The sequence below is a fragment of the Ranitomeya imitator genome, chromosome 2 (genome assembly GCF_032444005.1).
Source record: "Ranitomeya imitator isolate aRanImi1 chromosome 2, aRanImi1.pri, whole genome shotgun sequence".
In the NCBI taxonomy this organism is placed as follows: Eukaryota; Metazoa; Chordata; class Amphibia; order Anura; family Dendrobatidae; genus Ranitomeya; species Ranitomeya imitator.
Window position 1 is genome coordinate 750,789,878 of NC_091283.1, and position 13,055 is coordinate 750,802,932.

At 43.8% G+C, this 13,055-nt stretch overlaps 1 protein-coding gene across 1 annotated transcript in view; it reads left to right on the forward strand.

The window, feature by feature from the left end:
• Positions 1 to 13,055, forward strand: part of PSD (pleckstrin and Sec7 domain containing) — a 631,535-nt gene that overhangs the window by 404,947 nt on the left and 213,533 nt on the right. Inside the window, exon 10 of the mRNA XM_069753283.1 lies at positions 12,598 to 12,656. Coding sequence (XP_069609384.1) covers positions 12,598 to 12,656 — 59 coding nt within the window. The remainder of the gene's footprint in view (positions 1 to 12,597; positions 12,657 to 13,055) is intronic.

Genomic DNA, 13,055 nt, shown 5'->3' on the forward strand with positions numbered 1-13,055 from the left:
CGATATTCACCTGTCCCCATTCCACCACCCCGTGCCGCTGTGTCTTCTGGGTTTCTGCAGTGACTGATCAGGCAGAGGGCGCACACTAACCACGTCATCGTGCCCTCTGACCTGAACGTCACAGCCAGAGGACGCGGAAGATAGAGCCCGGCGGTGGAATGGGAGCAGGTGAATATCGCATGGCTCACCCTCCCCTGTCATACTCACCCTCCTGTTGTGGTCTGCACATCCCTGCTTCTCCGCTGGTCTCCAGCACGCACCGGCAGCTTGTTCCTGTGTTCAGCGGTCATGTGGTACCGCTCATTAAAGTAATGAATATGCGTTCCACCCATATGGGAGTGGAGTTGCGTCCATATTCATTACTTTAATGAGCGGTACCACGTAACCGCTGAACACAGGAAGAGCTGCGGGCGCCGGAGACCATCAGATAAGCAGGGAAGTGCAGAGACCATGCTGGTAGCAGGTGAGTATGATGTGACAGCCGCCACTCCTGCCGCTGCCTCTCCCCCGTCAACCCCCTGGGACAAGGACTCGAGTATAAGCCAAAAGAGGCACTTTTAGCCTAAAAAAAATGGTCTGAAAATCTCGGCTTATACTCAAGTATATATGGTATACCTCTTTTAATGCATCCCATTATTTTATTTGCCTTGGCAGCAGTGGTGTGGCACTGGTCACTAAAGTTTGCTGTCCACCCATACACCCAAGCCTTTTTCAATGACAGTTTTACACAGTGTTTTACAATTTAGTACATGATTATATATGTTATTTCCTCTACCCAAGTGCATGACCTTACATTTATTTACACATGTCTCAGTCCAAGCCTTTAGCTCATATAAATCTGTAACATTAAATTATCTTCCTCTCTATTAATTTGTTGATTATCTTGCAGAGTTTTGCATCATCTGTAGATATTGAAATTCTACTTGATATGCTCTCTACAAGGTCATTAATAAATATGTTAAAAAGAAGAGAGTCCAATACATACTCTGCGGTACCTCACTGTTAACTGTGCCCCAACCTGTGTGTGTTACATTAGTAACCATCCTTTGTTTCCTATCACTGAGCCAGTTGTTAACCAAGTTATACATATCATATTTTAAACTAGTCACACTACTCTCATTTATTTACTAACTTTTGTGTGACAAGTCTACCAAGTCAACAATAACAAAATTGCATTTTTTTTTACAATTTCATTGTTTAATACATAAGTTCTGGCATTTGGAAGAAGTGAAGGGAAGAACAAAAGTGCTCAAATGTATTTTGGCTCAGTTAGGAAAATGGATTCAAACCAAGCACATCATTGTTTTTCTTGTGAAATTCTCAATAAATTTGATGTGTCACATGACCCTCTTCCCATTGGAAAAAATAAAGTTGGATCCAAAATGGCCGACATCAAAATGGCCGACATGGTCACCACCCAACTTGAAAAGTTTTCTCCCTCCCATATATTAATGTGCCGCAAACAGGAAGTTGATATCACCAACCATTCCTGTCATGATCCCAATGGCAGGGGATCACAAAAGGACAAGCACAAAAACAAAACAAGCTCTAGGGTGATGGAACCTGAGCTGACCGCGATCCTGAACCTAAACACACAACTAGCAGTAGCCGGGGAACGTGCCTACGATGATTCCTAGACGTCTCGCGCCAGCCGAAGGATTAACTTCCCCTATCAGAAGAAACACAGACCTCGCTTGCCTCCAGAGAAACACCCCACAGAAATAGCAGCCCCCCACATGTAATAACGGTGAAATGAGAGGAAAGCACATACGTAGTTATGAAAATAGAATCAGCAAAAATGAGGCCCGCTAAAGCTAGATAGCAGAGGATACAAAAGTGAACTGCGCGGTCAGCGAAAAACCCTTCAAAAAACCATCCTGAAATTACTTGAACTCATGTGCCAACTCATGGAACATGAGGAGTAATTTCAGCCCACTAGAGCAACCAGTAGCAAGGAATCACATATCTGCAAGCTGGACTAAGACAAAAATAAAGCAAAACGTGGAACAGGAAAATCAAAACTTAGCTTGTCCTGAAGATAACAGACGCAGGGAGCAGAGGTGAAAAGACACGCTGATTACATTGATAGCCGGCGAGGAAATGACAAAAAAGCCAGGTTAAATAGGAAACTCCCATAACCTGATGGAACAGGTGGAGACCAGAGACCGCAGAGAACACAAGTCACCCAGCACCATCAGTAACCACCAGAGGGAGCCCAAAAACAGAACTCACAACAGTACCCCCCCCTTGAGGAGGGGTCACCGAACCCTCACGAGAACCACCAGGGCGACCAGGATGAGCCCTATGAAAAGCACGGACCAAATCGGCAGCATGAACATCAGAGGCAATCACCCAAGAATTATCCTCCTGACCATAACCCTTCCACTTGACCAAATACTGGAGTTTCCGTCTGGAAACACGAGAATCCAAGATCTTCTCCACAACATACTCCAATTCACCCTCCACCAGCACCGGAGCAGGAGGCTCAAGCGAAGGAACAACAGGTACCTCATACTTCCGCAACAACGACCGATGGAACACATTATGAATAGCAAACGATGCCGGAAGATCCAAACGAAACGACACAGGGTTAAGAATTTCCAAGATCCTATAGGGACCGATGAACCGAGGCTGGAACTTAGGAGAAGAGACCTTCATAGGAACAAAACGAGAAGACAACCACACCAAGTCCCCAACAAGAAGTCGAGGACCCACGCGGCGACGGCGATTAGCAAACTGCTGAGCCCTCTCCTGGGACAACTTCAAATTGTCCACCACATGACTCCAAATCAGATGCAACCTATCCACCACCATGTCCACTCCAGGACAATCAGAAGGCTCCACCTGACCAGAGGAAAAACGAGGATGAAACCCCAAATTACAAAAGAAAGGAGAAACCAAGGTAGCAGAACTAGCCCGATTATTAAGGGCAAACTCGGCAAGCGGCAAAAAGGAAACCCAGTCATCTTGATCAGCAGAAACAAAACACCTTAAATAAGTTTCTAAAGTCTGATTAGTTCGTTCCGTCTGGCCATTCGTCTGGGGATGGAATGCAGACGAAAAGGACAAATTAATGCCCATCTTAGCACAGAACGCCCGCCAAAATCTAGACACAAACTGGGATCCCCTGTCAGAAACGATGTTCTCCGGAATGCCATGCAAATGGACCACGTTTTGAAAAAACAGAGGGACCAACTCAGAGGAGGAAGGTAACTTAGGCAAGGGTACCAGATGAACCATCTTAGAAAAGCGGTCACACACAACCCATATGACGGACATTTTTTGAGAGACAGGGAGATCCGAAATAAAGTCCATGGAAATGTGCGTCCAAGGTCTCTTCGGGATAGGCAAAGGTGACAACAATCCACTGGCCCGAGAACAGCAAGGCTTAGCCCGAGCGCAAACTCCACAAGACTGCACGAAAGAACGCACATCCCTCGACAAGGAAGGCCACCAAAACGACCTGGCAACCAAGTCTCTAGTACCAAATATTCCAGGATGACCTGCCAACACAGAAGAATGGACCTCGGAGATGACTCTACTGGTCCAATTATCCGGAGCAAACAGTCTTTCCGGCGGACAACGATCAGGTTTATCCACCTGAAACTCCTGCAAAGCACGTCGCAAGTCTGGGGAGACAGCCGACAAAATCACCCAATCCCTAAGGATACCAGTGGGCTCCGAATTTCCTGGGGAGTCAGGCACAAAACTCCTAGAAAGAGCATCCGCCTTCACATTCTTTGAACCTGGCAGGTACGAAACCACAAGATTGAAACGGGAAAAAAACAGTGACCAACGAGCCTGTCTAGGATTCAGACGCTTGGCAGACTCAAGGTACATCAGATTTTTGTGATCAGTCAAGACCACCACACGATGTCTAGCACCCTCAAGCCAATGACGCCACTCCTCAAATGCCCACTTCATGGCCAAAAGCTCCCGATTACCAACATCATAATTCCGTTCAGCGGGCGAAAATTTTCTAGAAAAGAACGCACATGGCTTCATCACTGAGCCATCGGAGCTTCTCTGTGACAAAACCGCCCCCGCTCCGATCTCGGAAGCATCAACCTCAACCTGAAAAGGAAGCGACGTATCTGGCTGACGCAACACAGGAGCCGAAGAAAACCGGCGCTTAAGTTCCTGAAAGGCCTCCACAGCCGCAGGAGACCAATCAGTAATATCAGCACCCTTTTTAGTCAAATCAGTCAAAGGCTTAACAACACTAGAAAAATGAGTTATGAAGCGACGATAAAAATTAGCAAAGCCTAAGAACTTCTGTAGACTCTTAAGAGATGTAGGCTGCGTCCAGTCACAAATAGCCTGAACCTTGATGGGATCCATCTCAATAGTAGAAGGGGAAAAATATACCCCAAAAAAAGAAATCTTCTGGACTCCAAAGAGACATTTAGAACCTTTTACAAACAAAGAATTGGCCCGCAGAACCTGAAACACCTTCCTGACTTGCTGAACATGAGACTCCCAGTCATCAGAAAAAACCAAAACATCATCCAAATACACGATAATAAATTTATCCAGATATTCACGGAAAATATCGTGCATAAAAGACTGGAAGACAGAAGGAGCATTAGAAAGTCCAAAAGGCATCACCAAATACTCGAAATGGCCCTCAGGCGTATTAAATGCGGTTTTCCACTCATCACCCTGCCTTATCCGCACAAGATTATACGCACCCCGAAGATCAATCTTAGTGAACCATTTAGCCCCCTTAATGCGAGCGAACAAATCAGTCAACAATGGCAAAGGATACTGATATTTGACTGTAATCTTATTCAAAAGACGATAATCTATGCAAGGCCTCAAGGAACCATCCTTTTTGGCCACAAAAAAAAAACCTGCTCCCAAAGGGGACGAAGATGGACGGATATGTCCCTTTTCCAAGGACTCCTTAACATAATTCCGCATAGCAGTATGCTCTGGCACTGACAGATTGAACAAACGACCTTTAGGGAATTTACTGCCAGGAATCAAATCTATAGCACAATCGCAATCCCTGTGAGGAGGAAGCGAACTGAGCTTAGGCTCCTCAAAAACCTCCCGATAATCAGACAGAAATACCGGAACCTCAGAAGGAGTAGATGAAGCGATAGAAATCGGAGATGCATCATCATTAACCCCCTGACATCCCCAGCTTAACACAGACATTGTTTTCCAGTCCAGGACTGGGTTATGAGTTTGTAACCATGGCAGACCAAGCACTAAGACATCATGTAAATTATACAGTACCAGGAAGCGAATCACCTCCTGATGAACGGGAGTCATACGCATGGTCACTTGTGTGCAGTACTGAGGTTTATTCATAGCCAAAGGTGTAGAGTCAATTCCTTTCAAAGGAATAGGAACTTCTAGAGGTTCCAGACTAAACCCACAGCGATTGGCAAATGATCAATCCATAAGACTCAGGGCAGCGCCTGAATCCACATAGGCATCGACGGAAATGGATGATAACAAATCAGCGTCACAGACAGAATGAACTTAGACTGTAAAGTACCAATGGCAACAGGCTTATCAACCTTTTTTGTGCGTTTAGAGCATGCTGATATAACATGAGCTGAATCACCACAATAAAAACACAATCCATTTTTCCGCCTATAATTTTGCCGTTCACTTCTGGACTGAATTCTATCACATTGCATTATCTCAGGTGCCTGTTCAGAAGACACCGCCAAATGGTGCACAGGTTTGCGCTCCCGTAAACACCGATCAATCTGAATAGCCATAGTCATGGACTCATTCAGACCTGCAGGCGCCGGAAACTCCACCATAACATCTTTAATGGCCTCAGAAAGGCCATCTCTGAATTTTGCAGCCAGAGCGCACTCATTCCACTGAGTAAGCACCGACCATTTCCGAAATTTCTGACAATATATTTCTGCTTCATCTTGCCCCTGAGAGAGAGCCAATAAAGCTTTCTCAGCCTGAATCTCTAGGTTAGGTTCCTCATAGAGCAAACCCAATGCCAGAAAAAACGCATCCACATTGAGCAACGCAGGATCCCCTGGTGCCAATGCAAATGCCCAATTCTGAGGGTCACCCCGCAGGAAAGATATAACAATCTTGACCTGCTGAGCAGGGTCTCCAGAGGAGCGAGATTTCAAGGAAAGAAACAACTTGCAATTGTTCCTAAAATTCAGAAAACTAGATCTATCTCCAGAAAAAAACTCTGGAATAGGAATTCTAGGTTCCGACATAGGCGTATAGTAACATAGTAACATAGTAACATAGTTAGTAAGGCCGAAAAAAGACATTTGTCCATCCAGTTCAGCCTATATTCCATTATAATAAATACCCAGATCTACGTCCTTCTACAGAACCTAATAATTGTATGATACAATATTGTTCTGCTCCAGGAAGACATCCAGGCCTCTCTTGAACCCCTCAACTGAGTTCGCCATCACCACCTCCTCAGGCAAGCAATTCCAGATTCTCACTGCCCTAACAGTAAAGAATCCTCTTCTATGTTGGTGGAAAAACCTTCTCTCCTCCAGACGCAAAGAATGCCCTCTTGTGCCCGTCACCTTCCTTGGTATAAACAGATCCTCAGCGAGATATTTGTATTGTCCCCTTATATACTTATACATGGTTATTAGATCGCCCCTCAGTCGTCTTTTTTCTAGACTAAATAATCCTAATTTCGCTAATCTATCTGGGTATTGTAGTTCTCCCATCCCCTTTATTAATTTTGTTGCCCTCCTTTGTACTCTCTCTAGTTCCATTATATCCTTCCTGAGCACCGGTGCCCAAAACTGGACACAGTACTCCATGTGCGGTCTAACTAGGGATTTGTACAGAGGCAGTATAATGCTCTCATCATGTGTATCCAGACCTCTTTTAATGCACCCCATGATCCTGTTTGCCTTGGCAGCTGCTGCCTGGCACTGGCTGCTCCAGGTAAGTTTATCATTAACTAGGATCCCCAAGTCCTTCTCCCTGTCAGATTTACCCAGTGGTTTCCCGTTCAGTGTGTAATGGTGATATTGATTCCCTCTTCCCATGTGTATAACCTTACATTTATCATTGTTAAACCTCATCTGCCACCTTTCAGCCCAAGTTTCCAACTTATCCAGATCCATCTGTAGCAGAATACTATCTTCTCTTGTATTAACTGCTTTACATAGTTTTGTATCATCTGCAAATATTGATATTTTACTGTGTAAACCTTCTACCAGATCATTAATGAATATGTTGAAGAGAACAGGTCCCAATACTGACCCCTGCGGTACCCCACTGGTCACAGCGACCCAGTTAGAGACTATACCATTTATAACCACCCTCTGCTTTCTATCACTAAGCCAGTTACTAACCCATTTACACACATTTTCCCCCAGACCAAGCATTCTCATTTTGTGTACCAACCTCTTGTGCGGCACGGTATCAAACGCTTTGGAAAAATCGAGATATACCACGTCCAATGACTCACCGTGGTCCAGCCTATAGCTTACCTCTTCATAAAAACTGATTAGATTGGTTTGACAGGAGCGATTTCTCATAAACCCATGCTGATATGGAGTTAAACAGTTATTCTCATTGAGATAATCCAGAATAACATCCCTCAGAAACCCTTCAAATATTTTACCAACAATAGAGGTTAGACTTACTGGCCTATAATTTCCAGGTTCACTTTTAGAGCCCTTTTTGAATATTGGCACCACATTTGCTATGCGCCAGTCCTGCGGAACAGACCCTGTCGCTATAGAGTCACTAAAAATAAGAAATAATGGTTTATCTATTACATTACTTAGTTCTCTTAGTACTCGTGGGTGTATGCCATCCGGACCCGGAGATTTATCTATTTTAATCTTATTTAGCCGGTTTCGCACCTCTTCTTGGGTTAGATTGGTGACCCTTAATATAGGGTTTTCATTGTTTCTTGGGATTTCACCTAGCATTTCATTTTCCACCGTGAATACCGTGGAGAAGAAGGTGTTTAATATGTTAGCTTTTTCCTCGTCATCTACAACCATTCTTTCCTCACTATTTTTTAAGGGGCCTACATTTTCAGTTTTTATTCTTTTACTATTGATATAGTTGAAGAACAGTTTGGGATTAGTTTTACTCTCCTTAGCAATGTGCTTCTCTGTTTCCTTTTTGGCAGCTTTAATTAGTTTTTTAGATAAAGTATTTTTCTCCCTATAGTTTTTTAGAGCTTCAATGGTGCCATCCTGCTTTAGTAGTGCAAATGCTTTCTTTTTACTGTTAATTGCCTGTCTTACTTCTTTGTTTAGCCACATTGGGTTTTTCCTATTTCTAGTCCTTTTATTCCCACAAGGTATAAACCGCTTACACTGCCTATTTAGGATGTTCTTAAACATTTCCCATTTATTATCTGTATTCTCATTTCTGAGGATATTGTCCCAGTCTACCAGATTAAGGGCATCTCTAAGCTGTTCAAACTTTGCCTTCCTAAAGTTCAATGTTTTTGTGACTCCCTGACAAGTCCCCCTAGTGAAAGACAGGTGAAACTGCACAATATTGTGGTCGCTATTTCCTAAATGCCCAACCACCTGCAGATTTGTTATTCTGTCAGGTCTATTAGATAGTATTAGGTCTAAAAGTGCTGCTCCTCTGGTTGGATTCTGCACCAATTGTGAAAGATAATTTTTCTTGGTTATTAGCAGAAATCTGTTGCCTTTATGGGTTTCACAGGTTTCTGTTTCCCAGTTAATATCCGGGTAGTTAAAGTCCCCCATAACCAGGACCTCATTATGGGTTGCAGCTTCATCTATCTGCTTTAGAAGTAGACTTTCCATGCTTTCTGTTATATTTGGGGGTTTGTAACAAACCCCAATGAGAATTTTGTTACCATTTTTCCCTCCATGAATTTCAACCCATATGGACTCGACATCCTCATTCCCTTCGCTAATATCCTCCCTTAAAGTGGACTTTAGACAAGACTTTACATAGAGACAAACCCCTCCTCCTCTCCGATTTTTACGATCCTTTCTAAACAGACTGTAACCCTGTAAGTTAACTGCCCAGTCATAGCTTTCATCTAACCATGTCTCGGTTATTCCCACTATGTCAAAGTTACCTGTAGATATTTCTGCTTCTAGTTCTTCCATCTTGTTTGTCAGGCTTCTGGCGTTTGCGAGCATGCAGTTCAGAGGATTTTGTTTTGTTCCAATCTCCTCACTGTGGATTGTTTTAGAAATGTTCTTACCTCCCTTCTGAGTATGTTTTCCTGGGTCGTCTTTGTTCGAGTCTAATGTTTTTCTTCCCGTCCCCTCTTCTTCTAGTTTAACGCCCTCCTGATGAGTGTAGCGAGTCTTCTGGCGAATGTGTGTTTCCCAGGTTTGTTGAGGTGTAGTCCGTCTCTGGCGAGGAGTCCATCATACCAGTAATTCACACCGTGGTCCAGGAATCCAAATCCTTGTTGTCTGCACCATCGTCTTAGCCAGTTGTTTGCATCAAGGATCCTGTTCCATCTCCTGGTGCCATGCCCGTCTACTGGAAGGATAGAAGAAAAAACTACCTGTGCATCCAGTTCCTTTACTTTCTTCCCCAACTCTTTAAAGTCCTTGCAGATTGTCGGTAGGTCCTTCCTTGCCGTGTCATTGGTGCCAACATGTATCAGAAGAAATGGGTGGACGTCCTTGGAGCTGAAGAGCTTTGGTATCCTATCGGTCACATCCTTGATCATCGCACCTGGAAGGCAGCATACTTCTCTTGCAGTTATGTCCGGTCTGCAGATGGCTGCTTCTGTGCCTCTCAGTAGTGAGTCTCCCACCACCACCACTCTTCGTTGCTTCTTGGCTGTACTTTTTGCTGTCACTTGTTGCTGTGTGCCCTTTTCTTTTTTGCTTGCTGGTATTGCTTCATTCTTAGGTGTGCCATCTTCATCCTCTACAAAGATTTGATATCGGTTCTTCAGTTGTGTGGTTGGTGATTTCTCCATGGTCTTCTTGCTTCTTTTGGTCACATGCTTCCACTCATCTGCTTTTGGAGGTTCTCTGACACTTTTTGCACCTTCTGTGACCAGTAGAGATGCTTCTGTTCTATCTAGAAAGTCTTCATTCTCTTTGATGAGTTTCAAAGTTGCTATTCTTTCTTCCAGACCCCGCACCTTTTCTTCTAAAAGGGCCACTAGTCTACACTTCTGACAGGTGAAATTGGATTCTTCTTCTGGTCGATCTGTGAACATGTAGCACATGCTGCAGCTCACCATGTAGGTTGTCACATCTGCCATGTTGCTCCTAGATCCTGCTGACTTGCTGTGTGTTTTCCTTCTTGTGTAATCTACTCAGCCAAGCTCTCTTGCAATAATGTCCTACAGGCAAAAATTCGCGCGCCGTACGGCGCGCGGTTTGGTGATGCTTTCGAAGCAGCTGGTCCCGGCTGTACCCAACGATCTTCTAGCTTAGGGAGACTTCGCTTCTCCCAGAAGGCACCTGGAATATGCAAATTAGCCTCCTGAAGCTTGAATCCCTGGTTTGGTGATGCTTTCGAAGCAGCTGGTCCCGGCTGTACCCAACGATCTTCTAGCTTAGGGAGACTTCGCTTCTCCCAGAAGGCACCTGGAATATGCAAATTAGCCTCCTGAAGCTTGAATCCCTGGTTTGGTGATGCTTTCGAAGCAGCTGGTCCCGGCTGTACCCAACGATCTTCTAGCTTAGGGAGACTTCGCTTCTCCCAGAAGGCACCTGGAATATGCAAATTAGCCTCCTGAAGCTTGAATCCCTGGTTTTATGTACAACAAAATGTACAACAAAATCTTGTATATTTTGAACCTTAGCAGCAAGATTATTCAGGCTGGAAGCCAAACTCTGGACGTCCATGATAAACAGCTGAGGTCAGAGCCATTCAAGGATTAAGAGGAGGAAAGAAGCAGCCAAGCTGCAATTAAGGCTAGGCAGCAAACACTGAGGAGGGGAATAAAAAAAAAAAACTTCCTCAGACTACTTTTCCTCCTACTTCAGCCAAAACGATGACCAATTTTTTTCTTTAGGCCGGCTATACTGTCATGATCCCAATGGCAGGGGATCACAAAAGGACAAGCACAAAAACAAAACAAGCTCTAGGGTGATGGAACCTGAGCTGACCGCGATCCTGAACCTAAACACACAACTAGCAGTAGCCGGGGAACGTGCCTACGATGATTCCTAGACGTCTCGCGCCAGCCGAAGGATTAACTTCCCCTATCAGAAGAAACACAGACCTCGCTTGCCTCCAGAGAAACACCCCACAGAAATAGCAGCCCCCCACATGTAATAACGGTGAAATGAGAGGAAAGCACATACGTAGTTATGAAAATAGAATCAGCAAAAATGAGGCCCGCTAAAGCTAGATAGCAGAGGATACAAAAGTGAACTGCGCGGTCAGCGAAAAACCCTTCAAAAAACCATCCTGAAATTACTTGAACTCATGTGCCAACTCATGGAACATGAGGAGTAATTTCAGCCCACTAGAGCAACCAGTAGCAAGGAATCACATATCTGCAAGCTGGACTAAGACAAAAATAAAGCAAAACGTGGAACAGGAAAATCAAAACTTAGCTTGTCCTGAAGATAACAGACGCAGGGAGCAGAGGTGAAAAGACACGCTGATTACATTGATAGCCGGCGAGGAAATGACAAAAAAGCCAGGTTAAATAGGAAACTCCCATAACCTGATGGAACAGGTGGAGACCAGAGACCGCAGAGAACACAAGTCACCCAGCACCATCAGTAACCACCAGAGGGAGCCCAAAAACAGAACTCACAACACATTCCCATTTTATTTAGGTGAATCCATATAAATGGTCCACCCTGTATATTACTATTTATGCAAAAACAGCGACTTAAATGCTAGAGTTTTCTATTTGATGACTGAACCTCACAATAGACTGAAAATTTCTGTTCTGCAGAGATCACTTCTAGGAGCTATCTATTTTTGATCACAAGGATTACAATTGAGAAAGCTAGGATTAGATAGCACAGGATTCTTCCTTAACATCTGGAAGGTGATACACAGCTCTCCTGATCACTATGTGGCACAATATCTCATTCCCAATAAAGTAAAACAAGGATGGATGAAATGAAGGAAAAAAAAAATCAGTATCCTAAGTGATTCAGGCCAAAATGATGGTTAAATTCACAATAGTGAGGTCAATTTGAAATCCTGCCATACAGAGTAATGTCTCTTATTGAGAGTGTTAGTTACATATGCAGTATAATGTTGATCTGCTCACATTCATGAACTCTCAAGTTGTGGTGTCTATTGCCACCTTTTCATACAAAAGTGAATAAACTTTGAATTTTACTTACCGTAGTTATTCCTCTCTTTCAACTTCCTTTTTGTAACTTAGTTGCTGAATCCATGTGCTTCGTATTAGAAGCAAAAAAAGAATCGATTTGTCACATGATGGACCCAATCAGTGTTAGGGGAATCCCATCAATATATAGTAGGGTGCATCAGTTTTCATTAAGGTGTCCATCATTTTACTGTAAAAAGTAGCACAACATGCTGGGCTTTTTGTTCTTGCAAAAATGTCGTAATTCGATGCAGATACAGTATGAAACTACTAGCCTAAGATGTACATAGCCAAAAAACATTGTAGTATGTCACCAAAGCTTACGCCTTGTTCCTTTTTTGCTATTTCAGATGGTGTTCATACCCTAACATGTGCACTGATGCTGTTAAACACAGACTTGCATGGACATGTAAGTAAGCGTAAGCTTTTTCCATAGAATGTTTTTTATTGCGATTTCTACAAAATTTTACATTTTGAAGTCAAGTTGTATAATATCTTCACTGTCACGACTGTCAGAAGCCACAGGTTCAAAAAGGCTACCTCAGACAGACTTTGCACAAGCCACTCCGTGTGACAGATACCAGAGGAACCCCGACCTTCACCCTTTAACCATTGTACAGGGATCTGGTCTTACAACGGGGTCCACAGGTTTGCTTCAACGAAAGGGCTGCTGTCCAGAGGAGTGAACTAGAGGCAAGGAGGGTAGCCAAGCAGAGTTAAAGCCAAGAGGTCACGTCAGGGACAAAATAGTAAAGCTAGCGGGTAGTCAAAAGTCAATACGAGGTCAAAGGATGGAAATAATCAGAAC